This window comes from Epinephelus moara, chromosome 17, assembly GCF_006386435.1.
Source record: "Epinephelus moara isolate mb chromosome 17, YSFRI_EMoa_1.0, whole genome shotgun sequence".
NCBI classification, from domain to species: Eukaryota; Metazoa; Chordata; class Actinopteri; order Perciformes; family Serranidae; genus Epinephelus; species Epinephelus moara.
Genome location: NC_065522.1, coordinates 12,248,457 through 12,275,620, shown reverse-complemented (window position 1 = coordinate 12,275,620; position 27,164 = coordinate 12,248,457). Strand labels below are relative to the sequence as shown.

General features: G+C 40.1%; 4 protein-coding genes across 4 annotated transcripts in view; 2 read left to right on the top strand and 2 right to left on the bottom strand.

Moving 5' to 3' along the window:
* Window positions 1-230: 230 nt before the first annotated feature.
* Window positions 231-4,957, top strand: rpl34 (ribosomal protein L34). Its single transcript, XM_050066774.1, has 5 exons — window positions 231-304; window positions 768-839; window positions 964-1,063; window positions 4,632-4,735; window positions 4,828-4,957. The coding sequence occupies exons 2-5, from the start codon at window positions 775-777 to the stop codon at window positions 4,910-4,912; spliced, it is 354 nt and encodes a 117-aa protein (XP_049922731.1). The 5' UTR covers window positions 231-304; window positions 768-774; the 3' UTR covers window positions 4,913-4,957.
* A 926-nt stretch (window positions 4,958-5,883) lies between these two features.
* ostc (oligosaccharyltransferase complex subunit) lies at window positions 5,884-7,644 on the top strand. The gene is made up of 4 exons (XM_050066773.1): window positions 5,884-6,110; window positions 6,525-6,618; window positions 6,749-6,946; window positions 7,091-7,644. Exons 1-4 carry the CDS (start codon window positions 5,972-5,974, stop codon window positions 7,107-7,109), a joined length of 450 nt encoding a protein of 149 aa, XP_049922730.1. The 5' UTR covers window positions 5,884-5,971; the 3' UTR covers window positions 7,110-7,644.
* Window positions 7,645-8,572: 928 nt separating this feature from the next.
* Window positions 8,573-20,801, bottom strand: etnppl (ethanolamine-phosphate phospho-lyase). Its single transcript, XM_050066764.1, has 13 exons — window positions 20,656-20,801; window positions 20,044-20,162; window positions 19,467-19,626; window positions 16,570-16,644; window positions 16,241-16,334; window positions 14,173-14,289; window positions 13,395-13,477; window positions 12,897-13,122; window positions 12,193-12,347; window positions 11,757-11,846; window positions 10,799-10,929; window positions 10,574-10,644; window positions 8,573-10,387 (listed from the first exon to the last, which is right to left on the bottom strand). The coding sequence occupies exons 1-13, from the start codon at window positions 20,712-20,714 to the stop codon at window positions 10,286-10,288; spliced, it is 1,482 nt and encodes a 493-aa protein (XP_049922721.1). The 5' UTR covers window positions 20,715-20,801; the 3' UTR covers window positions 8,573-10,285.
* A 2,268-nt stretch (window positions 20,802-23,069) lies between these two features.
* Window positions 23,070-27,164, bottom strand: part of LOC126403931 (collagen alpha-1(XXV) chain) — a 192,656-nt gene continuing 188,561 nt past the window's right edge. Inside the window, exon 38 of the mRNA XM_050066775.1 lies at window positions 23,070-26,924. Coding sequence (XP_049922732.1) covers window positions 26,922-26,924 — 3 coding nt within the window. The 3' untranslated portion in view covers window positions 23,070-26,921. The remainder of the gene's footprint in view (window positions 26,925-27,164) is intronic.

The following is a 27,164-nucleotide window of genomic DNA, read 5'->3' as shown; positions in this document are numbered from 1 at the left end:
ATTGTAAATCTATATCCTTTATTATGTTTTATATGCCATTGCTTTGTAAATGTGCTCGCAGGCAAATTATTTCAAAGTAAAATGAGCTATTGGCTTATGTTATTTCAAAATAAACCCCATAAACATTACTTTTTACACTGACCTCAGCGCGTGTGTGTGTGTGTGTGTGTGTGCGCGCGTAGTAAAAACGAAACACCAGCAGGAGGCAGAATAAGAGCCAGCGGTCTTGAAATAACCGGCATGGAGAAACTTTAACATTTAACTTCCGCCTTGGTCCTTCCTCTTCCGGTTACGGCGACAGCAGGTATGGCGGCGCCCTGCTTTTCTCTGAAACATTATGATTTTATTATCCACTGTAATCCTACGTTGTAGAACAAAATATGGTTGATTTCGAGTAAAGATGATACTAAGAACAAGTCTTTGTCTCTAATAATGCTACAATTTGATGTGTTTGTGGATATTATGAGACATATTTAAGATGTCGTTCCCGGGTCTACAAGGCCGCTAACTGAAGACTGAACTGAATATAGCAGAGCTGCCATAGCTAACAGCTACACTGAACTTATGTTTTTACGCTGAATTTAAGTATAAATAATATTCTTTTCAAGTGAAGTTGTTAGCTCACATAAATTCGGTCAGTGTTTGATAAATTAACGGCAATATTAGCCGGTGTAAATCACGTCTTGAGTCGTTAGACAGCACGGCTAGCAGAGTTAGCATCTTAGCATCATGTACCAACATTAACCGAACGTTGTATTTCTTTTCAGCTTCATCATGGTGCAGCGCCTCACTTACCGTCGTAGGTTGTCCTACAACACCGCCTCCAACAAAACCAGACTGTAAGTCCAACTCTACGCTGACTCTGTTATGTCGCCTGCTTGGGAAGCTGACAGACATCATCCTCATTTATGTCCCATCAGTGTTGTAGCTGCACGTTAATATTGTTACCGTGCTGTCCTGCAGGTCCCGGACGCCTGGTAACCGTATTGTGTACCTGTACACCAAGAAGGTCGGCAAAGCTCCCAAGTCGGCATGTGGCATCTGCCCAGGAAGACTGCGTGGTGTAAGTAAACACATTATAGTGTGGTGAATGTTCTTTACTTGCCTCAGCAAGCTGTATGTATGGGGCATCTCTCCTGGGTGAACTGGTGCATGCAGGAAAAGTGTGCATGCCTATACTGCCATCAGTATAATAACAGCAAGAAGCAGTAGGCATGGTTGATATTCCTCTCAAATCCTTTACCGCAGAACAGTTCAAGCTGTAGTAGGGAATTCAGTTTTCTCTTGTTTTCCCCACACAAACCTGGAAGTTTTAAGCTACACTTGGTAACATTCGTATACAAAGACTTGGTTATATTGGCTGTCACTACATCCACAAGTGCAGAAAAGTGTAGTCTGTGAATGAGTTTCCTCTGAGCGGTAACTTGCTAAAAGAGTCTCAGAAGTCTGGGGCTGTTCATAGGACATTCAGGACGCCTCAGCATAATGATGCCTCAGTTACTTTCATACTACTGAAGTTGCTTCTCTTCTTAGATCTACGGTGGAGTCAGTAATAATGTCACTTTTCAGCCATACTTGATGTTGCCGTGGGCAACGGTATGATGTCAGTATGTCAAGTTGAAATATTGTGGGTATCGCAAAATGATTTTTTTGATCATATAAGTTACACTGATAGTATTTTGAATAATATGATATGGCACAACCCTAGTTCCCCCCTCCTCCTATTGCCTCTAATTGCATCTTCTATAATTTACAGTTGTGCACTGTAAACCAATCAGAGCTGAGGAGTCTGGAACGCAGCTCTCAGCAGGGCTCGACAGTGCCAGCGTTTCACTCGCATTTGCGACTAAAAATAGGTGTATGCGAACTGTAAAAAATATTTAGGGGCACATGTGCGCATAAAAAAATCAGCCGAAGCAGCCTGTATTTTTGTCAATAAAAAAAATGTGGTAATCTAACCGCAAATGTTGGAGGAACTCCAGCCGCATTCCCTCTTCCCCGTGTGACACGGTTATGGGCAGTTTTCCAAGCCACTGTCTGAATATAAGTCCCACTGTCTGCAGCGTGGAAATAAGTCAAAGTGTGGAGGAAGCAGCGGGCCTACGGGGAAGCCTGCTCCGTTCTCCCCGCAGTTAGGGACCGTTCTCCACGACCAGGCTGTCGGCTGGGTGGAAATAAGTCAAAGTGTAGCGGAGACGAGGGACCGGGAAAAGCGGCGGACCTCCGGTGAAGCCTGCTCCGTTCTCCCCGCAGTTAGGGACCGTTCGCCACAGTACCGCTGCTGGGCAGTATGGAAATAAAGCCCTTTTCGCACAGAGCGCGCAAAGCGCAGACCTCCGCCGACAAACCCATTCACTGTGTATGTGCTACCGCGGCGCAAGAGCGCACCGTTCTGCCGCCGAGCTGATGCCGCAGCGTCTGCGCGCCAATTGAATTTTTTTTAATTTCACCGCAACGCGCTGTGACGACACCGGCATGTCCAATAGCAGAGAAGAGCCTGAAGTAGACCTGGAAGCGGTCACCATGGAGCTGTAGCTCCTGAACGAGCCTGTACTCCCCCAAATCCTGTCTTGCGCACCTTGCTCTCCACTTGCTCTGCACCCTACCCTGCGGTGGGCGCAGCGAAAGCTCTGTGTGAAAGAGGCTTAAGTCCTGCAGAGTTTCAGAGGACCTGGAGAATGTTTTAGGATAGTACTAACATCATATAAGATAATCATATTGCAAAGATAATATATATAAGATAATAACATTAAAGACAAAATTAAATTGCAATACTTTTTCAAAACTTGATGATTTTACCTTTCTGTACATTTTCTATACAGATTCATTAAATAATTTTGCTTGTAAATGTCTATTTGCATCACGTTTATTACGGAAAACACATTATTTGATCAATTTACATTGTGCCCCTAAAGTTCTTTGTGCGCTCCTTACTTTTTCAACGTAGAAGCACATGTGCTCCTTGGGAAGAAAGTTAGCGTCAAGCCCTGTCTCAGTGATGTCAGTTTCTTTGAACTGCAGTCAAACTAGGCAACTGTGATCAAATAGTTGAAATTCTGTTACTGCATCGCATGTTTCTCTCTCACTTGTTTTCAGAAACATTTTAGTGTACTGTTTAGCCGTAAAATGAGTTTTGTGATCTGACTGCCGTTTTAGAAATAATCAACCAAAGTACTAAGCACTACCCACTGACTGGACCAGTGTTCTCAATTTACAGAAAAACAAAATGCTTAAATCTTTTTCTGAAAACGTGCAAGTAAGTTGAGTAATGGGCAACAACAACATCTTGATTTGTATTTGATCAGTGCTGCCTAGTTTGACTGTAGTTCGCCAGCAGTGATTGACAGCTGCTCTGATTGCTTGGTTGTTCACATGCATTAAGGCCATTAGAAGCAACATGAGGTGGCAAAGGAATATGATTATTCTTCGCACCTCATGTACTGCTGTGTGGATATAGTGACAGTTTTAAATTATTTTCATTAGGGTTGCAGACTATAGCTTTAATGTGACTTTTTCACTTAAATTGGTTGTCTGCATTGGATATAGGTGGATGTTCCTAGTGTAGCCTGTAAAGTCACAAGCAAATGCTTCAATTGCTGCAACAATATCAACACAACTCCCTGGGCTTGTTGTAATGAAATGATAGCCTTTGTTTGTGAGCATAATGGTGTAAAAACATACTAATACTCAAACATGTCAACTTTACAAGAGAAGTTAATTGGAAGAATCTTAAGTCATCACTGTGAGGGTTTAAACTTAAACTGCATTACTGATGATTTTTTATTTTCAAACTTTGCATCCTTAAGGTTAAAGCCAGGAGTACTAGAACTGCCTCTTGCTATTCAACATTTTCCCCAACTTTAAGACTGAAGAGTAGGCTTAGTGAATTAACGTGAAAATTAATGTTCATCAGTCCATAATTGTCACAACAGAAATGGCAAAGAAAGGCTGGAGGTATCTGAATGTGACCTTATGAGATCCAATCAAAAAGGAGTTGTGTAATCTCCTGCATGGAGATGGTAAGTTAAGATATTACACTTGAAAACATAACAAGGCACCTTAATGAAATCTGTGCTCTAAATAGTTGGCTTTAGAACAAGGTCTCACAAATAAGCACTGTTCGATTGGTGAGCTGCTTGTTGTGAACTGGTTCTTACCGTACATCTAATCTGTGCATAAAGGTTTCGCTGTGGTCTAAGGTCTGAATCCAAAATGTACCACTGTAAGCAGAAGAGCACAGCAATGTAAGCAACATTATGTTCTTGAGGTCACAATCAAGCAGTCGTGTTGATTTAGGAACATTTAAGTATAAAGTGTGGCACATCATAACTGCGCACTGAATTGTAAGACGTCATACAGATATTACAGTTGCGACCATAGAAGTATAAACTTGTCATTAGTGCATTGCTCAAATCGTCCATCTTTTTTAGGATGCTTGAAAACATTTTTTTGTCATTTCTATTGAGCAGCTTACAGTCTGAAGTTTGGTTTTTAACCATGCAGACTGTAAGCTGCTCCACTGCATCTGAATATATTTACATGAACCTTTACCTGATTTGGGTTTTGTTTATTCTCTAAGTCAGTACACGTTGCCTACTGTGGTCTCATAGTTATTTTGCTGTGTCTCGTAGATCCGGGCTGTTAGACCTCAGGTTCTGATGAGGCTCTCTAAGACCAAGAAGCACGTCAGCAGGGCCTACGGAGGCTCCATGTGCGCCAAGTGTGTGCGTGACAGGTAAGAAGCATTTCACATCATTCCTGAGAAACAGTGTGAGTTTTAAATGGCTAAAGCTGAGTCTAAATTGTCTCTCTTGCTTTTACCCTCAGGATCAAGCGTGCTTTCCTGATTGAGGAGCAGAAGATCGTCGTCAAGGTGCTCAAGGCGCAGGCACAGAGCCAGAAATCTAAGTAAAATGTGTATTTGTATTGCCACAATAAAAAATGACAAACAAATCCATGCAATGCCTTGGTGTATTTAATTGAAAACGTGGACATCTGTATGACTGAGGTTTGTGATATTTGAGAGCCTTGAGTCTGATCGGTTAAGGTTTGTTGCAGATATTTTGAAGAAATACCATTTAAAAATGTTAAGATTGTAAGAAAATGATTATTCTACGTTTTGAATGAAGCTTTACATGTGGCAAAATACGATATGGGCTACAATTAAAGATTTTGTGTCACACTAGTTTAATAGAGGGTTATTTTTTAAGTGACAAGTAGTAATGCAGAGTAATGTCGACATTTTTACTGGCTTTGTCAGAAAACATGACACCTGACCTATTAGAAAATTTGTTTCCTGGAATGGACACCGAAGTGTGGATGAATCCCCGAAGGATTTAAAAGGGACTCAACGAAAATGTGGTTTCTTGATTCTATCTCATCACACAGATATGTTATGGTTTTGCAAAGATTGGAAAAGCTCTGATTTGAATTAGAATAATTATCGATGTGAATCAGTATATGAGCTGGCATTAGGTAAATATCAAGCTATGATTAACAGCTGAAAATCAAAAGCAAGCCATTTGAAAACTGATATGTTTGTGTTATCTACAGTATTAACCATTTACAGATACTGCACTGGACCAAGTCAATGAAATATATTAAACTGCTCAACTCATGAAGGTTGTGGTCACATACATAGGAAAAGACAGTAAAGACTGCAGTATCAAAGAAAGTGATTCTCTCGAAGACCTATGTACTGTCCCTTTAAATTTACGTTACGCGCACCCGAATTTTAATTTGATAAATAATTTATCATAGGTTTAGTAAAACCATCAGGAAAATATTTTTGCTGAAAATGCATTTCATATTAAAATCACCATATAAAAATTTATTTGTTAAATGTTTTTAGAAATGATAGAACGTAGACAAAGAGTACTTCCGGGACACGTCAACATAGTCGCTGCGCAGACGGATCTCGCCCAGCGGCAGCAGCTGTCCTGTAGCGATAGGCAACTTCTCTCTATAAACCATGGAGGTATTATACAGTATACCGTTCACTGTGCTGGAATGCCCAAATATAAAACTGAAGAAACCATCATGGCTGCATATGCCGTCGGCTATGACTGTGTATGCGGTCGTTATCGTGTCCTACTTTCTCATCACAGGAGGTAAATGGCTCTGCTAAGCTAACATCAATGCAAGGCTGCTAGCTTGTTAACGATAAATCTACATAGTCTTAGTGTGTGATAAAGAAGTTAAAGCTCATTCATGTGAGGCTGAAATAATGCCGGACACTGTAGGCTTTGGTTGCATTGGTAAAATAGCTTGCTAGCATTAATGCAGTTATAGAATGAGAGTAAGTTAGGCTAACTTTACAGTTAGCTAGCACCAGACTGCATTTTGGTCTATTTGACAATCAAAAAGTCAAAAGAGGTTAGCAGCACTAACGCTGTTAGTCAGATTTAGTAGCTCTTCTGCATCTGAAACGATCAGCTTTCTGATTAATGAGCTGTGACGCTACTCAGACTTCAGTCCTGTTCTTTTATAGTCTGACTACTACTCATACTTCCCATGTATTGTAGGTATCATCTATGATGTTATTGTGGAGCCTCCAAGTGTGGGCTCAATGACTGATGAGCATGGACACCAGCGACCAGTGGCCTTTTTGGCATACAGGTATGTCAGCCAAAACACTGTGAGCATCTCAACAAACCACAGCTGAAGCAAAGAGCTATTTGATGATAGCCATGTCATTCTCAAATTAACACATAACAATTTAAAGCAAATGAAAACATTTGTTTTTCAGAGTAAACGGCCAGTACATTATGGAAGGACTGGCCTCCAGTTTCCTTTTCACGATGGGAGGCCTGGGCTTTATAATCCTGGACCGCTCCAACGCACCCAACATTCCCAAACTCAACCGCTTCCTGTTGCTCTTCATCGGTTTTGTCAGCGTGCTCCTCAGCTTCTTCATGGCCAGAGTGTTCATGCGCATGAAGCTGCCGTAAGTTAATTAAAGTTGAGAAATAACCTGCACGTGTGATATTTCCTATTCAAACACAAATCTGTCCTACAGTCTGCAATCCTGCTGCAGTACACTGACATTTGTTGAGTCATGGTGTCTAAACAAATACATTTGTCTTTGCAGAGGATACCTCATGGGCTAAAGACAAAGAGAGCGCACTTGAAACGATTTGGACGGACCCAGGACATCAAATGCATCAAAACCCAACTAAAATTGAGGATGAACGCAACCTTTTGATATTATTAACAACCATTAAGGACTACAAGCACTGAGCTTGCTCAAGAAATTAGACCTGGCTGCACTGACAGTCTTGCACTGGCTCTGTCTCACTGGTGTTCAGCGACTTCCTTTTTCATTTCCAAACAAACAGATGCAGCAGAGGATAAAATACATCACTGAGTATTGTGCATCTGTAGCAAACTTGAGAAATTTAACTTCAGTTAAAAGTGCCAGCAGGTGAAATTTCTCTCGGCCACAGGAGAAGAAAAAGGAAAGGAAGTAGCTGAACGCTGTTGGCATGGAGATACAGATATGAAATCAAAATTAGCACTGTATGAGTCATTTTGAGCCGAGTCGGATTGATGTTTAAGTTGTACGTTTTTGTAAAGAAATCGTTGAAAAAGCCTTGTCACAGTTGCATTTTTGTACACGGACCTGAAATAAATCTTCTTTTCAGAGCTCTTTGCAGTCTTCATGTATATACTGTTGTCCATTATAAACACAGTCTACATCAACATATCAAGAACTACATTGGGCAAGGATTAATGTACGTTTTGTGTATGGCTGTTTGCATACCCAATGGATAGATGTGTTTCTCACAGGCATTGTAATTTGCCCCCCAGAAGGTGGCGTCATAACTCCACCTGGGAGTAGTGTTTCTGGTCTTTGCAGCATTGCACTGAGGTGTAACCTCCAGTATCAGGGCAACACCGGACAGTCATGAGCCTCAAATTTGGAGGCTTTTAACACTAATGTGATTTCATATGGTTATGCATCCTGAGCGCAAATGTTATTAGATGCTTATAATTATTGCTTCTTAAGTTAATGCCAGGTTTTAAAGCTATTAAGAGTTGACACAAGCAATATATCAACAGCCGTATTGTTCTGGTCTTTTATTACCTGAGATCAAATTCAGAAGTACCTCACAGTTCTACATCGTTGTTACTATTCGATTCAGCGGTGCGTGTAGTACACCCCATTACACACAGTGTAAGATGCTGACACGGCTAAAAACACCATCTGTTGACAATAGGTAATTGGCTGTGGCACCTCTTAAACCTGTCTTTCCTCAGACTCAGAGGGAGGGAACAAGTGTCTGCACTGTGAATAGTGATTAATCTTTATTTTCCAGCTGCATGGATACACACATTAAACAACATAACTGGTGTTGAAAGCTGCTTATTAGTAGCTTATTAAGATGTGACTCTGCTCGCCATTATTCATGTTCCACTGTCTTTGTTTTCTCTCTGTCTAGATTGTGTTTCAAGTTATCCAAGGCAGTTTAAATATATTGCTAGAGAGCAAGTCTTAATACTTAAGATCACCCAAATTATGACAAGAGATTCCAAAAAGTCAAAAATAAATGGGAAGAAAGAAGACTGCGTATTTGAGTCCAATGCAAGAATTTAATGGTCGCTGTTGTTCGCTAGACAATAAATCAAATCTTTGACATAAGGAAATCCCAGAGCTTATAATGACATCAAATTAAGCACACCTGTGCTGTCATGCAGATACACATGGGAAATGCAGTTCACAGCTGTAGTTCCCTTAGTCCTAATACTGTGCATCAGATTCTCCACAGATAAAACATATGGCAAAGACTGATTGTTAATCAATGCCTAATGCAATCAGGAAGTATAAACTGGATCTACAAAACTATAATTACTGCCTTACGGTTGTTTCCATCCACCAACCAGTCAAGTTACAGTTTACATCCATGTCTGTCCACACCCATATGACGGTAGACGATACTTAAAATATGGATGATGCTGAAAACCCCCCACAAATTCTTAAATACTGATGCTTCACACACATCTTCAACCTACCAATTCAGTATGTGACCAAATGTCTCCCCTTCTGTTCCTGAGATACGGCTTTCAATAATGGACAGAAAACATTATAATATCACACTGAAGTTTACCTTTTAACTTTTTGATATAAAATCAATCACTTCATTTTATCCTGTTAGACATTAGTGTGAAATTTTGTCAGTGGGCGTTTGAATTCTTGAGCTATGGCCAAAAACATGTGTTGCGAGGTCACACTGACATTTGACCGCCAAAATCTGCTCAGTTCATCTCTGAGTCCCAGTGGACATTGGTCCCAAATTTGAGTGAATTCCCTTGTGGCGTTCCTGTGATATCATGTTCACGAGATTGTTTGGGTGGTCTTGATTATGACAACATGACATTAATCAAAGTGACATTACCAGAAGTTGTCTTTGTCATGACAAGCTGACATTAAATTTGTTTGGGATGTCCTTATTATGACAAGTTGACATTAACCAGCATGACATTACCAGAGGATGTCTTTATGTTAATGTCAAGCTGTCATTATAAGGACATCTGGAATTTCTCAGTTATGGGATCAATAAAGGTGTATCTTATCTTATCTTATCTTATCCCAGGACATCCCAAACAAATTTAATGTCAACTTGTCATGACAAAGACAACTTCTGCTAATGTCACTTTATGTCAAGTTGTCATAATCAAGACAACCCAAACAATGTCAACTTGTCATTACAAAAACCGAATGACACTTAATGACATCAGTCATAAACGTTTATGACATGTACATAATGATTATAACAAGTTCATGACAGTGTCACGTAGATACCTTCAAGTAAAGTGTTACCCAACAAATATTTTCCTTCATTTCCCCTCTTCATTCATCTTATCATTTATCAGTGGCTCTTGAAATTGTCCACAAGATATTCATCTTCTTATTTCTTTCCATTTAAGTACAAACCTTCAATGACAGAAAGTCAAACTTGAAAACATACTATTAACCACAAACTGCTGGGATACGTTTATAAGCAATGAAAACAATTGAATGTTTTAACATAATACCATTTGATTTATTAACATTTAAATTCCCTGAAAATCATGGTCAAGTTAATGTTGGCAGAAATTAAAATACCTGAGAAGACACTGCTATCTCAGAGATATACAGTCTATCGTTATTAATGTAAAAACACTTTTCATTAGGTTACATGTAAAGGCACTTTTTTTTTGTCTTTATAGTGTCTGATCCCAGTTCTTTAACTATGTGAAAGCGTAAGTGTTGTTACGTCACAGCTCTGACTGTTCGGAGGCAGCGTTATGTCCTGAGGCGTTTGGTTTGTTGAGGAGCTCCTCGACTGCTCCCTTTGTTGTGTTCTAACCCACTGTGATACTGGTGTCCATTTTCATCAGCCGGCAGCTTGAGATAAAACCATGAAGAGATCAAGTTGAATTGAAAATCAGTGAGGGTGGAAAATCAAGAAAATGTAGACATGTGTTGTGGTTGTCTATCATACATTGATTTTCTCTCTGTTTGGCCCTTTGAGTTTATTGAATTCTCTCACGTTTTAAGACGATACAATTTCGGAAACAGAGTCACACTTACCTTTCTTTTACTGCTTTCATTCTCTACACTCAGTGTGTTGTTCAACTTCATGCCCAGTGCTTCCTCAAGCTCTGGAAACACAGACACAGTAACACGATTGAGAGCTCGTTCAGCGATAGCAGGTTACCGGTCCACACCTTGATCCTTGTACATAAATAATGCACGAGCCAGAAAGATGACACAACACCACAGAGGAAAAACAAGAAACAGGAACATGGGACGTACCTGTGAGAATGTGGTCGATTTTCCCCACCACCAGGTCAGCGTCTTCTGTAGTGAAGCACATGGGAGGCTTGAACTTGAGCACATTGCGATGAGGTCCGTCAGCACTAAGGAGGATGTACTGTTCCTTTAGCCTGGGAGAGAATATGAATTATTCTCCACTGTGTATCAATTTAACGACGTGGTTAAGTTTTTCACCGCAGACATTCTGACTGCTCATAGCAGGAGAAGCACAGGTGGAACTGATAACACTAACGATGGCTCCTGCAGCCTTAACTCATGGTATTAATCACACCTGTGCTTCTCCTGCCATGGCAAAATGTACGCTGTGAAAGAGTTCGAAACACTCTTGATAAAGGTCCCAAACATTAGTAGAACTAATAACTTGTGATGCCGAGCACCTGCAGCTGAGATAGCTGGATGAGTGAATGTGTCCATTTAAACAAAGTTCTGTGACGTTAAAATTCTGTGATTCATTTTGCAAATTATGTTGTTAATTAGGAGACTCCAATGAGCGTTTATTCCAACGACACTGTTGTAATGTCATCAATAAACACACCTTTCACCCATGACGAACAGGAAGAACCATTTGTCAAGGTTAATATGATTGAACGGATACTGTTTGGTGTCTTAAAAATAACTACAAATACTATAAATTGCAGCATTTTGATTTCAAAAGCTGAACATGAAACACCTACATAAATGAGATGTCATGACTAAATAACTGAAAGGCTATAATAGGCTCCCACTTTCAAATATTGAGTACATACGATGCAGGTATTATTATTTAACTTTATTACCCCACTGTAAGTGTATAAGCTTTTTGTGGTGATATGAGATATGTGTTCTTTACGAAACACAATTGAGGAAACATGGTTGCAGTTTTCTCAGCAGACAACAGTGAATGCTGCAGGGCAGTATAATCTAAGCAGCCTCTCTGAGTTCTCACACTTACACTTACTTATATATGACTTCTTGGGCTTCTGCTGTAGCTGGAGTGAGCTTCAACCTGTCCTTCACAAGCTCCATCCCAGCAAAGAGGCCACGCCCCCTGCAGGATGTGACATTCTGTTTAGTCATCTCTGACCTCTGCTTACATCTCAGGAATATAAGCAACATGTTCTGGATCATGATCATCGTTTTGAGCCTCACAAGCCGAGTGCCATCTCATCATTTAGTTGAATTATACTGAAGAGAAGGCAGACATCTCTATGTCTCATTATGTCTAACTGTGGAGTCACTGAATTACATGTCGGTCCAGGGATTACAGAAACATGACATTCATATGCTGGTATCAGTCAGATATAATCAGCAGTGCTCTGGATCAGCTTTACTGGACATACACAGAGCTAATCAGCTGTAGCACATACTGTAACTGTGTGTGTTTGTTTGCATACCTGATATCACCAACCAGTGGATGCTTCTCCTTCTGCTTTTCCAGCAGATTGGTCAGGTATCGCCCCACACGCAGGGCATTACCCTGGAGATCCTCTTTCACAATCACGTCTAGGACAGACAGACCGATGGCACACGACACTGGGTTACCGCCAAACTGAGAAATTCAAAACCCAAACGTGGAGGAAAGATTACACCAAGGTTACGTTCACGCAGCTGATTGATCATCGGGAGCTTCTGTACACTGAGGGCAGAGCTGTGAGACAGTTTGATGCATTAAATATGTGACAGACTTAGTCACCACAGTCTTTTTGGTTATGCTGAACTTATCGCCCCAACAGACACCCGACTATTCTCACAGGAAAGAGCTGTAATCTGAGGTTCTCAATGAAAATCTTGGATGGAATGTATTTTTCCCATAATGTGGAAAACAGATGTGTCGATGCGCCTGGTGAATATGGACAAGAGCATCATGTCAAGGATGAGGGGATCTAGTCTGCCATTTTTGGTCAACTTGGGAATTTCTCCGAAATCTGCTTTTCTAATTTTATTTTTTTTGCAGATCTCAATAACTACATGATAATTCAAAAATGTGCCCTTTACTTAAACCATATATTAAGAATTCTGCACAAGTTTGGCACAAAATAAAGGTTTTTTTCAATATATTAATTGCACAGTTCCTCATTATTCTCCATAATGCTCTTACTGTATTAAAATACTCCATTCCCGATGACATGAAGGCCTCTGCCACCTCTCTGGTCGTGACCACACATGACAAGGGGTGGCCGTTGCCAATAGGCTTTCCCATGGTGACAATGTCCGGCACAAAGTCCTGTCCCTGAAGCTGGAAGGCCCAGAAGTGGGTGCCAATGCGCCCAAAGCCCACTTGGACTTCATCAGCGATGAAAATGCCCCCTGCTTTGTGGACATGTCTGCAGAGGGGCAGAAAAATCCAAAGGTGTAGAGAGAAACTCAAGTTAGTTATTCATTCTTTAAATAAGGCACACATTCACAAATGCATTAACACACCAGACAGGTTTGACTACTGTGGCACAGTCTGGAGCCATGTAAAGAAGATTCTTTAAATGTTCTGCAGCTAGTTTGTCATTTCAGAATGACGGCTCTGCATAAAAGAGTAAGTAAAAACACTTTCAAGCACTGAGACTGAGCGTGAATGAATGTCTGGAATAACTTGAGTACATACTCTGCCACTTGCTGGAAGTAGCCCAGGGGGGGAATGACCTGCCCGCCACAACTCTGCAGTGACTCAGCAATAAAAGCAGCAATCTGCACAAGAGAAAAAACACCAGGGCTATCAATCTAAAGCCAGACTGATAAACTGGAAAAGAGGAGGAGTTCTGGCATCTTTGACCCGTAGATCTCCCTCCGTCATGAGCATGTTACTGTCGGTCACGGTGAAGTAAAGCAGAAAAATCTTGCCAGTGTATTCACTCGTACACAGTTATTATACACAGAGAGCAGAGGAGGGCAAAATTTAATCACATTCATGTACGTCTCCAGTCGTCGTCTGTTTGGGTTTCTTTCTGTAGATTCATATCTGCACAAACAGCCATTGCAAACTGCTTTCTTTATAATCCCTGAACTAAAATCCTGCATCACTGGCCACTGGAAGCAGAGCTGGGCTGCCAACAAAGATTGGACACTAAGAGTCCCCTCCACATGTTGTCTAAAAGCCAGAGTGCTCGGCTTGAACCTGAGAATTGGGAGAAAAGGTAAAAGAGGAGAAAAGAAAAGAAAGTGGAGAAGGTGGAAAATGGAATGGGTGTTAATAAATAAAAGGGCGACAAACAAAACAACTGCCACATCATATATGACTTTTTCCCCTGTAATTTAGGGCCATTTCCTTAAAAAAGAGTCATCCTTTGAAAAGACAAGCAAGCAATTAACACGTGAGGCCATACGTTAGACATTTCTGAGGTCTCTCTTTCAATTAAGTCTGCAATATCAAACACAAACTGTACCTTGCCTCCTTTTTCATGGACTTTGTGTATCATATCTTTGACTTCATCTGCATACGCTGTTGCAGGATCAGGGTGGTCCGCTCTGTATTTGCCTCTGTACACATCTGGGCTAGGAGCCTGTATAGGGGATGAGACACTGAGATTATTACGAACACAGAGTCACATTCAGGCACAAAAAGAGAGATACTGCAAAGTGTCACTACTCGTGCAAAATTTGCTTAATATTTGACAGTGGTGTCGACGGACAGATTTGTCCCAAAATGCAATGCATAACAAAAATAGCCGAGAAAATGAAATTAATTGTAGACAGTTGCAAGACTAGTCCAGCAGCATCTCAGAAAACAATGACAAGGAGATATTTATGACGTCTGCTGACACAGCTCTTGCATATTTTCCTGTTCACACACCTGTGACATTAAGTTCTAAAAGTAACAACCAAAACAGTATACTCTGCGGATATGTTTATGATTTTACATATGTCTGTGAAAGTTATCTTTGTGTTTACATTTCACCCTGGACTGTGCGCAATGTTGGTCGACTAGCATTTCAACCGCAGCTTAATCCCTGACTGTCTACGATCATGAAAAAAATATGCAAGCTGGCAAAGCAGACTGACTTGCCACACCTTTGGCATGTGACACTAGAGCTGGGTATTCCACAGACTGCCATATCAAGCTTCACCAAGGCCATCAAGGAAAAGAGCAGAGTGCACAGACAACACAATGCAGGGAGGTTGTATAATTTTAGCTTGTCTGCTCACAGGCTGTTCACTCCAACAACCTCAAAGTCATACACGTATAGAAGTACACCAACAATTATTTTGTATAACACTTCCATAAAGTGGGGGATTTAATAGATTTAAAAAAATACATACAGCTTGACTTTTTGTCTGTAGTATGAGTCACACTTAATCCCTTCAGAACCCAATTTTTTTTTCCAAACACATACAAAATATTGTAACGGTGGCTTTCTACTCTAAATGCACTGATTAAAATACTTTGTGTTTTTTTTCCTGACCATTCCAGTGGACAGAGAATCAAACCACAAGTAAAAAGGTCTTCAGAGACCATTTTACAACAAAAATCACGCGTTTATTTATTTTTCATGAATAGTTAACTCATATCAACGAATAGTGTGATGCTTTAAAACACACTGTATATACATATATTTTGTGTTGTATTTGTCACCACTACTCAAAATATCCTTAATTTCTCAAGTATCTCCAGAAAACAGTGTGTCGAAAACCTCCTGAGATAAATATCCTGTGGACATAATCAATAGGATACATTAAAAGCTAACTATATTATTAGAAAACTGAATCTGATTAATTTCCAGTGACACTCAGATCCCCTTCTATTGGAATGGACGGGGGATTTAAAAAAACAGAAACAGAAACTCATTTTACAAACACACAATTTTCTAAATTATGACAGTGTCGAAATATGATTTGCCTACGATTCAACTCCTGGAGACGAGCTGGAAAAATAGCTCCAATCTCGCACATGGCTGCCTATGGTGCATATTTTCGGGCATACACCCAGGACATAACCTTCCTGTTCTGCCTCATTCCAGAGGCTCTCCTCAGGTAGAGATTCAGTGATTGTGCAGGAGAATTTAAATCACTGTATTTCTCGAAGCATCTTATCATGATGAGTGCTTTTGACTAAAAGGAAAAAAGCCGCCAGTAAGTTGTGTAGTTTTGAGATGTTGGTCTTCAGGACTGGGCTATCTGGTTAATAATAATCCGCCGCCCTTCCTCTCGCTGTCCTCTGTGATTAAAAAAAGTGTTTTCAGGGGGAAGCTAAAACTCTTGTACCTCAAGTCACCAGAAAATGCCTCCTGTTCAAAAGCACTTTGGTTGCACCTTGCCCTCCAGAATATGTAGAAAAAAATACTGGTGTTTCATGCCTCTGACTATTCTACACACACACACACACACACCTTAATCTATACACCTTAATCCCCGTGCAATGAGTGCGTGCTCAGTAGCTTGTCAACACCCAGGAGTACAAGTTGAGTCATGGTGTTTCAATAGTGTGCATGCAGGCAGACAGGGAAAAGCACTCACCACATGGACAGATGGATTCCGCTCAGCATCTGACAGGTGGTGGAACTTATAAGGACTGATGTCAATGAGCGATGAGACATGGCCGTGATACGCACTGCAAACAAAGCAAACACGGGCCATGGACCAAATCATCTTAGCTACAATATCATGTGGAGCGTGCAAAACATGGATATCTGAAGACAGAAGTATTTTCACCATACAGAAGTATATCATAAGAAATACACTGAACAAAAGGACTTTCATCACTCATCATTATCTGCATGCTTTCATTTTGCCTGTCTGGCACCGTACCAGGTGTTTTTGAACAATGACCGGGCAGTAACACTTACTTTTCCAACGTGATGATATCTTTGTGGCCTGTGTACTGCCATGCTAGTCGGAGGGCCAGGTCGTTGGCTTCGGAGCTGAAGTTGAAAGGGGCAAGGGTTACTTTAAGTTACTCAGTCACCACAAAATACACAGGTGAAGCCATGGGTGTCACAAGTACGTCAGTCACAGTTTGATGTTTTACTTCCCAATGTGAGGGCAAATGAAGTGACACCTATTTATAAACACTGGTAATGGAGTGTAAAGATGAAGTACGCTTGAAAATCTCAGTGAGATGTTGAAGCTATTTCAATTAGGGATGCCCCAAACAAGTTTTTTTTGCTCCTGATTCATACCTGAGTCATTTAATATTGAGTATCTACCCATACAGAGTCCTGGGGTCTCATTTAAATCAGTTAAAAAATGCCTCAATCAGCCCTGATCCCCATCTTTGAGATCACATCGGGACATCCCTCCCATCCCACAACCTCTGACACATAAACCACTCAAGTTAGCGACCTACACCACTTTTGCAGGCTGAAAATGGAATCACACTGCAAAACAAAAGAGCTGGCAACATGTACATACTGTACATGGCCTCCATTTTGACTTGTTTTTTCTACACTAGATAGCCACAATAACGGCATAATGTGGACACACAACACAATATCCATATGTGATTGTTAAATATTTAATTCCAAAACTGTGGGCATTAATATGTCGCTATGCTGCACATTTTCCAGGTCTGGAAAAGTCATGGAGCTAGTAAAAATCATTGAAAGTTTTGGAGGCATCAAGGAATTTTGTTGTGTAAAAAAAAAAAAAGGGTGTCAGAAACCTTCTGTGGATAACCTTCCACGTAAGGTAACAGGACGGCAAACCTATTTTCTGTAGCTGATGACGTAACATAGCTCTAGTAAGTGTCGATGTGTGACAACATTGTTTCTTCTTTCTTTTCTCCCTGTGTTCCTTCTCTTCTTCCACGTATGCCGGCTATCTTAAATTATAGTGAACAGAGTTTGAATCTGATATGTTAAAAAAATGCCAGGCAAGTGGGGCAAGAAAAATAAAAATTATTACGGGTCCTTTAAAAGTCATGGCAAAGCTTTTCAGTTTTGTCCATGAGAATGTTTGGCAACACTGTTAGTAAGGGACAGTTCGTTATTTATCAGAGGGGAGGGGGTGGTGAAAAACGGGTGAGACACTTTTATTATTTATTATTTTTTAAGCACTAGTAAGGGAGTTACATTTTTTGATTTTACTAAGGGGAGGGATATTCGAATTTAAATGGTCGTATTTTGTATTTATTTTGATTTTTTAAAAAAAGTAAAAAAAAAAAAAAACTGGCTCATGCACACCTTTGAAGAGTCTCCTGAACAGGTGCATAGGAAAAAACTTTAGCAGGTCAAGAAAGAAAAAAGATTCCCACACACTATTGCCAAACTTGCAAAATATTTAATGGGACAAGGCAGCTATGTTTCGGTCTGCCTGATGAAGGTTGTAATGACCAAAACATAGCTGCCTTGTCCTATTAGATATTTTGCAAGTTTGGCAACAGTGTGCGGGAATCTTTTTTCTTTCTTCTATTTATTTTGATTAACATCAGAAGTCCAAAACCTGCAAGTGGGTTAAAAAGGCATGTTTTCTTTTTTTAAAAGAGCTAGAAACTGTGAAAAAAATTCAAATCTAAGTTAAAAAAAATAGTGATCATAATCACTTTTTTCTACGTCTCATGTAAAATGTAACCAAATAGAAACCGTTTGCACTAAACAGATCCGGAAAAAAAAACTGCACTCCTGTGTGCTTGCAAAAGGTTTTTTCTCCAGCATTTTGTTTTTAACTTTTAAGTTTTTTAAATCTAAGACCAGCCACCATGCCAAGTTACTGATATTCTGGCTGCTGCTGTCACTGTTGTGTGTGTATAAAGGCTCAGACATACTTTCCAAACTGTTTATTCTGGCAAAACAGTCATTAAATACACATGTTGCTGTGTGCATGTGTGTGCTTATTAATGTTTGTTGGTTTTGTGTATGGCATTCATGCAGCCATATTCTGCTGAAGTGCGCTGTTTGCTTGTTGCATTAGCTCCATACCTACATTTGGTGGGATTATACAGGAACAGAGGGTCACGCATCCCTCTTCTGATAAATAAAGAACAGTCCCTGAGGTGTTCCAGTTCATCCCAGATCTCACACACACCTTAGAAAAAGTAATAACGTCTCTGTATTGTCTGTTTTATAACTTCTCTCAAGGCACCTATTTCCCCGTGACTGATAAATACACGTATGCAGTCTGGTATTGAGTGTATATGGATCGTTATCTACAACATTATTACCCTTGACCAGATAATTCCTGTTCACACTGCAGAACTCCAGCAAGTGGTGTAAATAAGTAACCACACCAGACTGGTGCAGTTTGATGACTATTAGGAAGACTGAGAGGGCTGGACATGCATTATATAATACTGTAGATTGTTTCTGTGGAAGTCTAGACATGGCCCATGAAGGCTGAGCTGGAACTTTTCACTTTCAAAGTGTTATTAGGTAGACTAATATTGCTGTTGTTCTAATTCAGGAGAATTATCATACTTGAAAATCCAGATGAGCAGGATGGTCAGCTGAGACAACTGTTGTTTTTTTCCCCTTCTTGATTACAGTAGCATAGCCACACATATTTGGACTATACCCTTTTATCTTACATTTTATAGCATTACAGCAACTTAGCAAAAATATATCGCTCCTAATGGGGAAAGGCTGAAGTTCAAGTAATTAAAGTAGATGGAAGAGAAGACATGAATATAATGCCAGTCAATATACCTGCTGTGCCTTCGCCAACAACCTACTGACCCACACCCAAAAAAAACAAGTCTGGCTAATCTTCCTTTTTGGCATTTGAGGAGTGTGACGACATCTGGACATACCCAGAGTTGACAAAGTAGCACACAGACAGCTTGTCAGGCAGTGTGGCTTGCAGCCTCTGGGCATACAGCACAAGATTGTCGTGCAAGAAACGCGAGTTGGTGTTGAGTAGTTCCATCTGCTGAGCTCCTGCCTTCACCACATCCGGGTGACAGTGGCCCACTGAGAAAAGGAGGAAAAGGGTGCACACAGGGTTAGAACTGGTCCTCACGTTCAGGCATCTGACTGCACTTTCTGGTCGAAACATACCATGACAACTAATACCAAATGCACATAATTGGGGGTTACGCTGAAATTAAAGAATGGTCAATGTGGTGCGCCAGATATCCTGTATATATTCCTGTTTTGCCTGTGCTTTAGTCACTCCCAATTAGGTGCACATTACGTGACAACTTTGTAGAGCAGATCAGGTCATGTCAAGTGCGTCTTCAGATATGACACCTCAAGCTTTGATTGCATATTTGAACACAAACCTAACACAACACGTTGCGAGAGAGAACAACTCTCTGTTCTTGTTTTGTCTACGTTGTTATAAGCCATGACATAGATGTGGTGTAAAAATAGATCTGATGTACAGACCGTGAGCCACGTTGTTGATGCAATCCAAGTAGCGCTGTCCCCTTTCATCATACATGTACTGGCCTCTGGCTCGCACAATCTTGATCGGGTCATGGCTGAAGAAAATCTTACAAGATGGCCTGTGGAGGAGATAATATTGATATTTTAATGTGTGCAAGTTAAGATAAGATCACTACACACGAAGCTTAGGTAAAGGTAAAGGTGTGCCCTTCACCCTGGTTTAACAGGTTTTATGTTGTACACAAGTAAATATATTATAAATATAAGTCATGAGCAACAGCAAAACACTGTAATGGAAACATACTAACTACTACTGCAGCTTACAGACACCACATTGTATGTTTTAACCTCACTGATAAAGCATTCACATTCTTAATATGTGTACTATTGAATTAGCTGCTTAGCTACACATGTATGAACTAATTAATGAATACATTGTATTTCAGAAACAAATTCTTTAAAGTTTGGTGTTAAAAAAAAAAAGTTTCAACTACTTTATGTAATAACGTTTACAGGCAAATACAGAGCTGCTATGCTGCTATAACTTAACGCCTGTCATCTTTAATATAAACTTTGTAGCGTTATACAACTGCAAAATGTCGGTTATCTTACCCTACGTGCTTCTTCCTCAGGTCTATCGTCTTCTTTTTCTCCAATATTTCCGCAGACATCCTGATGTTGTCCAGCTGGAGGACGACGCACTCGAAAATTAGCTACATCTGCTCGAGCACAAATTACCCGGCTGTATATACACACACACATCCTCGCGCGCGCGCACCTGCAGACAGGCACGAGAACACCCGGACATAAGCGGCGGCTCGCGCAGCTCTCTCGTGCTGCCATCTAGCCGGAATTCCTACAGCTGACAACAGTATGCAGGTGCCTCGAGGGCAGTGACGTATGACAGGTACCCACCGACACAGATGTATGTTACGACAACTGTGTATGTGTTAGTGTGCATTTACTCAAGTAGACATACTGTACCTGTACCTGTACTTTAGTAACGTATTTCCATTTTATTCTACTCTGTAGGCCACTTGAACAGAAGCAGATATTGTAGCCACTTCATTTATTTAACAGCCACACACTGGTGGGATGTAAGTATATGTACTATTTTGATGTAGCTGCACTTGAGTATTTCCATTTCTGAAAAGTCATACTTCTACTCCACTACAAGAGGGACATATTGTATTTTTTACCTTACTATATTTGCAAAAAAAAAAATCACAAAAATGTATATTTTATACCTAAAAATATAATTAGCTGATTAAAAATTATGCATTACTGTGAAAAACAACTGTATAAATAATAATTCAAATGAGCTCCACCTCTACATTAAATACTCACTGTTGGATGCCTCAGTGAACCGGTCAAGTTGAAAGTTGAAAACATAAATGCTTTACACACATATATTATTTTTGTCATTTATATCTTCAGTTCCTGACCAAATGTCTCTCCTCCTGATCCTGAGTTATGATGTTGAATAATGGCCAGAAAAGCGTTTTTGCAGTGCATGATGATGTCACAGTGAAGTTGACTTTTTGATATAAATTGTCATGAGTTTATCCTATTAAATATTTGTGTGAAATTTTGTCATAATTTGAATATGAATTCTTGCGTTTGGGCCAAAAACATGTTTTGTGAGGTCAAAGTGGCTTTGACCATAAAATTCGAATCAGCTCATTCTTAAATCCAAGTGGAGGTTTGTGCCAAATTTGAAGAAATTCCTTCTAGGTGTTGAGGTATCACATTAACAAGAATAAGATGGACGCAAGGTCACAGTGACTTTCGACCACTAAAGTCTAATCATTGTTGATTCCAAGTGGATGTTCGTACCAAATTTAAGGAAGTTCCCTCAAGGCATCCTGAGATGTCGTGTTCACGAAAATGAGACAGACGAGGTAACAGTGACCTTGACCTTTGACCTATGGCCACCAACATCTAATCAGTTCATCCTTAAAGTTAATTTATACTTCTGCGTTGAATCAGTGCCATAGCTAACCTACACCGTAGCCTGACATGCACCTCCCCAAAACTGTAACTACGCGTCGCGGTGACGCAGACCTCCTGTCTGTTTCTATATACTGGCACCATTTCCCTTAAGGGAAACAAAGCTTGTATGTACTTTTATTTCACAGATAAGAAACAATAAATTGTAAAGACAGTAAAGCCTCCATAAAATGGCATTTTAAGTCTTGTGTGTGATTTATCTTTCAGGGATTTATACTTCGGGATTTATCCTGGCTTCATGTGAGCAGAGGAAATCTCCGCTCGTCGCTAGGCTAATTTATACAATGTAAAATGCCATAGGCTGGCGCTAATAACGTTAGCATGTCATATTTGTTTGGAAAACGTGTTTAATACAGGACAGTTGTTTTGTCAGTGAACTTTGTGAGTTGTAATGGAGCCATATTAGTGCTGTTACCTCTGTTAAATGTTGCTGTTGTCCCTGGTTTTATATGAGAAGAGGGAAAGATCGCTGGCCACTAGGCTAAGCTATACAATGTAAAATGCCATCAGCTTGTGCTAAGCCAATGTGTGTACTTGTGTTTGAAACGGTTTCTATTAAGCCATGTTTAATGTGTGTTTTGAATCAACTAAACTTAACAGCACTTCACAGAAACCTCCACCGCCGACTAGTGTTTTGGAGGTGTAACTGCAGAGTGGCACAAACACACCACCGCACAAGTAAAAATGCTCACAACGACGTAGGCGACATGTGTAGGCTACATATGTAGGGTCTATGCACAGCAATAAATCTTGCTTTACATCCAAGTGGACAGCCAAATTTAAAAAAAATAAATAAATCCCTCAACGCATTATACAGCATAATAGCATATATAAAGGTAGCCATTTTACAGTTCTTTAATTTGCATATGTTGTGTATTTGCAAAATAAGTTAGGTTAAAATGCAAGCTACAAGTGTGTATGAATATATCTTTCCTGGCTCATAATATTACACATAATATTCAGTGATCTAAGACACTGCATGTGATATTAAAGGACTATCAATAAAGGCAAGTCTGTTGTTTGATGTATTTGAAAGACTGTGTTTATTTGGCTCCAACAGTACAGTCATATGAAATGTCATCTTGAAATATAGTCGTGTGTGAACACAAGGGTCTTCAAAGAAATGTCAATCAAGTGGGTAAAAAAAAGAGTAATACAAACACAGAAACAGAAACTGAACATATACCACAACCCCCCAAAAAATGCAGTTTTAACTCAAAGCCACAATGTGGAGTTTGCTTCTGCACCAAGACTGCGTTTTATTTTGGAGAGTATGTGGCAATACACTTGTTTCAGTAAGGCTGCAGTGTATTGGTTTAGATCTGTAAGAGTTTCTGATAAGAGACCAGTGTCTTTTAGCATTATGCAGATGGATGTTACTTTGTCAATTATCCCACACCACCACTTTTAATCTGGGAGGTCTCGATGAGTAAGTGGGTGTGTGTTAGGCTGACTGTGTCTTCAGAGGAAGACCTGACTCAGAGTATTTCTGCAACTATGACAAACACACAGATGTGGCCTATCACTGAGTCATTTTGGAGCCTCTCACCAGCTCAGCTAATACTGATATGGAAATAAATGTCATATTTTGGCACTTCTGCTGATAGCAGAATAAACTAAAATTGAATATTTAACAAGGAAACACAACAATCAAACAAAAACAATCAATCAAATAAAAAACAAAAATCAATTAAAAAAATTAGCTGCACATGCTAAAGATACAGCAACTTGTGAGAACAAATACTGTAACAAAGGCTGGAAATCAAATCACAAAATTTAAAAAAAAAAAAAACACATTGCAAAAATTTAGTAAATATTACATAATGGAAATAACATTTTGAAACATGAGTGAAGGGACAGTATTTGAGGAAATGTGTTCCAAAACTGATGTTGACATTTGTTTCTTTGTCTTCGGGTAAATAAACATTTTCTTTCCAGGTAGTGGTACACAGGGTAGCATGACTGAGCAAATGGAGCTACAGAGATCACAACGATGTGACATTTCAGCTGCATTTGATGCTACACACATTAACCAAAGTATAAATTGCACTTCTTGTCAAATGAGCACACATTTTAACAGTACATTAATAATCCACTATACATATATCAAACTACATTCAATGCAAAGAGAGAGAGAAAGAGAGAGAGAGAAAAGAGGAAGCGTGAGAAAAAGCTGTGATGTTTAACTTTACGCCGCTGCATTGGCCGGGCCTGTCGACACTCAGGCCATCAGTACTCTGTTGTCATAGTTAGCTTTTCGACACACAAAATTAAATAAAAGCAGACGAACCATTGTAAGGCCTATGATCTAAAATAAATGCACAGTGAATACACACTGGTCTGGTTTTTCGTAAATGACCGCCTTCCTTCACACTGTTCCATTTGCATAACTGTTATGTGATGCCCCGAAAATTCCTCATGATACCAAGAAAGAGCGGAAACTGACATCAAAAGCCGACTGAAAGGAATGCTGTTTAAAACCAAAAATGCCTTCATTTAAGAAATTATAGAAAAATAAATAATGTACCACTTAAAATACTGAGACAAATACACAAATATATGCACAGAAAAACTTGTTTCATACATAAAACCCCAACGACAATAAAGAAACCTGTTGTGTAGTTCTTGCCACTGGTAGAGCGCATCAACGGAGCTGCTGTTGACCTGCTATCAGATAGCACCATTATAATCTATACAGATGTGCACCCATTCTTAATAACCATGAGATGAACTGTACAATCAAACCATATGGAAATAAATCTCCTCAAATCCACCTGTGGTTGCTGCTACGTCACAACAAAATGTTGGTGTTTCACATCTGCCCTTACAGTAAATCATTCATGCATATTTCTAACGCTGAGGAAAACAAGTACAGAGCATCACCTTGCATAGCACCCACTATGTCAGAAGGCAATTTGAATATAAGAAATATGAAAGGATGACTGGTGAAAAATAAACCTATTGCTCCATCTGATATGGAATGTGACATAACTGGCCACCAGTTAGACTGTGGTGAATCATTGGACGTCGACCAATTAGCTGTGTCTGTCAAATTTAGCTTTTCTTGCACTGTAATATACATTTTTATATGTTTAAGACAACACATGAGGTGTAATGCGAAACATAATCTGCCCTGAATCGGACACATCTGAAATACCAGCTGCTGAGTGTTCAGGTAAAACCGATTACGAACCCCAACCCCTGAAACAAAGCTTTACACTTCCGATACACGCCCTCAATTCAATGCTTATCGTCAACATTTAAGAAATTCGTAAGTAATAAATTGTGTACATGCAGTGAACTGACAACACTGTACAACTAACATCCCATACAACAAGTCCAGAATGAACAAGTAGCAGATTTGTTACACTGCTGTGTGTGTGTTTTTTTGCACAAACAATGAGCTTTTTCAAAACCACGGGTAAGATCAGAGGCAGTCGAGATGGATGCAATCTTACCGTGCGCTCAGGTGAAGCTGTAACCTACATGCTATTTCAACATCTTGTAAAGTTCATATGAAAAACTGTGCGCAATGTGTGTCTTTCCAATACTCCAAACAAAGCTTACCCTCCTGAAATAAACACCATTCCAATAATCCAAAATATGATATAAAGTTGTACATTTCTGATAAAGGAATGAATAAAAGCTTGAGGCACCGAAGGCTATTATACACAAAATACAATGTTAAAGAATGAGAGCAAAAAACAAAAAGTCAAAAGAAGAAAACATGATTGCATTCTGTTAACGCTCTCAGTAGATCTCGCAGCGTTGCCTGTGAGGAGAGGCGCATGCTCCAGCTGATCTCCATGGAGATCGATGAGACTCTTAGCGACTCTCCTGCAGGATCCATTCCCGTGCTCAGAGAGGGGGGGGGGCGGGCGTCCCGAGCAGGCCTGTCCAATCTCAAATCCACGTGATTTGTTTTCCCAACTGTGCAGTGAGCCTGCTAAGCTCTCCCCTCTTGTCCGGAGACGTGTGGGTGTGGGAGCCACCACACGGATGATGGTGATGACGACAATGCTGAGCCACGTGAGTGCAACAGTGAAAACCTGCTGATGTCATACCCTCTGCAGGCATCACCACAATAAAGCAACAATAACCAACAACTTAGCTCTCAGGGGATTTTCAGGCTACCAGCCATGGCGTGACTCCCTTGGGAAGATTAAAGGAAAGCAGAAATTACTAATTCAGAGCTCTGGGGTTGTTGTTGGGTTTTTTTTATGTTAGTGTTGTTTTCTGCAGAAGCCATGACGCAACCACAAACAGTGACAGGTATGTACAATACATATAAATATAGTTTACTACTCATGCTTTTGCAGGGTACGGGGTGCAATGTTCTGCTTGGCACAGTTTTTTTTCCTCTTCTTCTTTTTTTTTTTAGTCTTTTAGAAAATGGTGCTGCATGAATGGGCGGTGAGCTTGTTGAGACCAAACAACACAAAACACCTAGCATTTGGTGTTAGAGAGCCAGTCCAGATCCTCCTCCTCCTCCTCCTCCTCCTCCTCCATCTCCTCCTTCCACGTCTCCTTTCACCCCCTGGGAATCTGGCTGGGCTGCGACGCTCCAGTCTGAGCCATGCAAAGACTACAGAGACAAGTTCTGCCGCCAGCCAAGGATCAGAACTCCACCACGATGTGGATGTGAGAGAGCGGACACACACGTTTTTTTTTGTTTGTTTGTTTTCCACACGGTGATGTGAGTAGAAGCAGCTTAGAGCGTGACACTCGGGACGGTTATCTCTTTTTTTTTTGTATCAGCGTACACATAGACTTCTTTTCTTTTAGACATTTTTTTTTCCATTAAAAAAACTATAAATACCATAAAAGAAGCATTATTTACAAACTCCATGCGTTTCAGGTTAGAGTGATCACTGCAAGAAAAGCACAGGAGAGAGAACGACATGAAGATGGACATGTTTCACACTGTTTCATGACTGTGCAGGTTTGACAACAGTGACATTTTTCACACTACAGTCATACATTGTTATGACGTGTTTCACAGAAAACCCATGCAAACATAGAGAAGCTGAAACCCACATGGAAAAAAATTACTGACACTGAGTGAACAAAAATACTCTGATTTTGATTGACCTTTCCAAACCTATTCTATA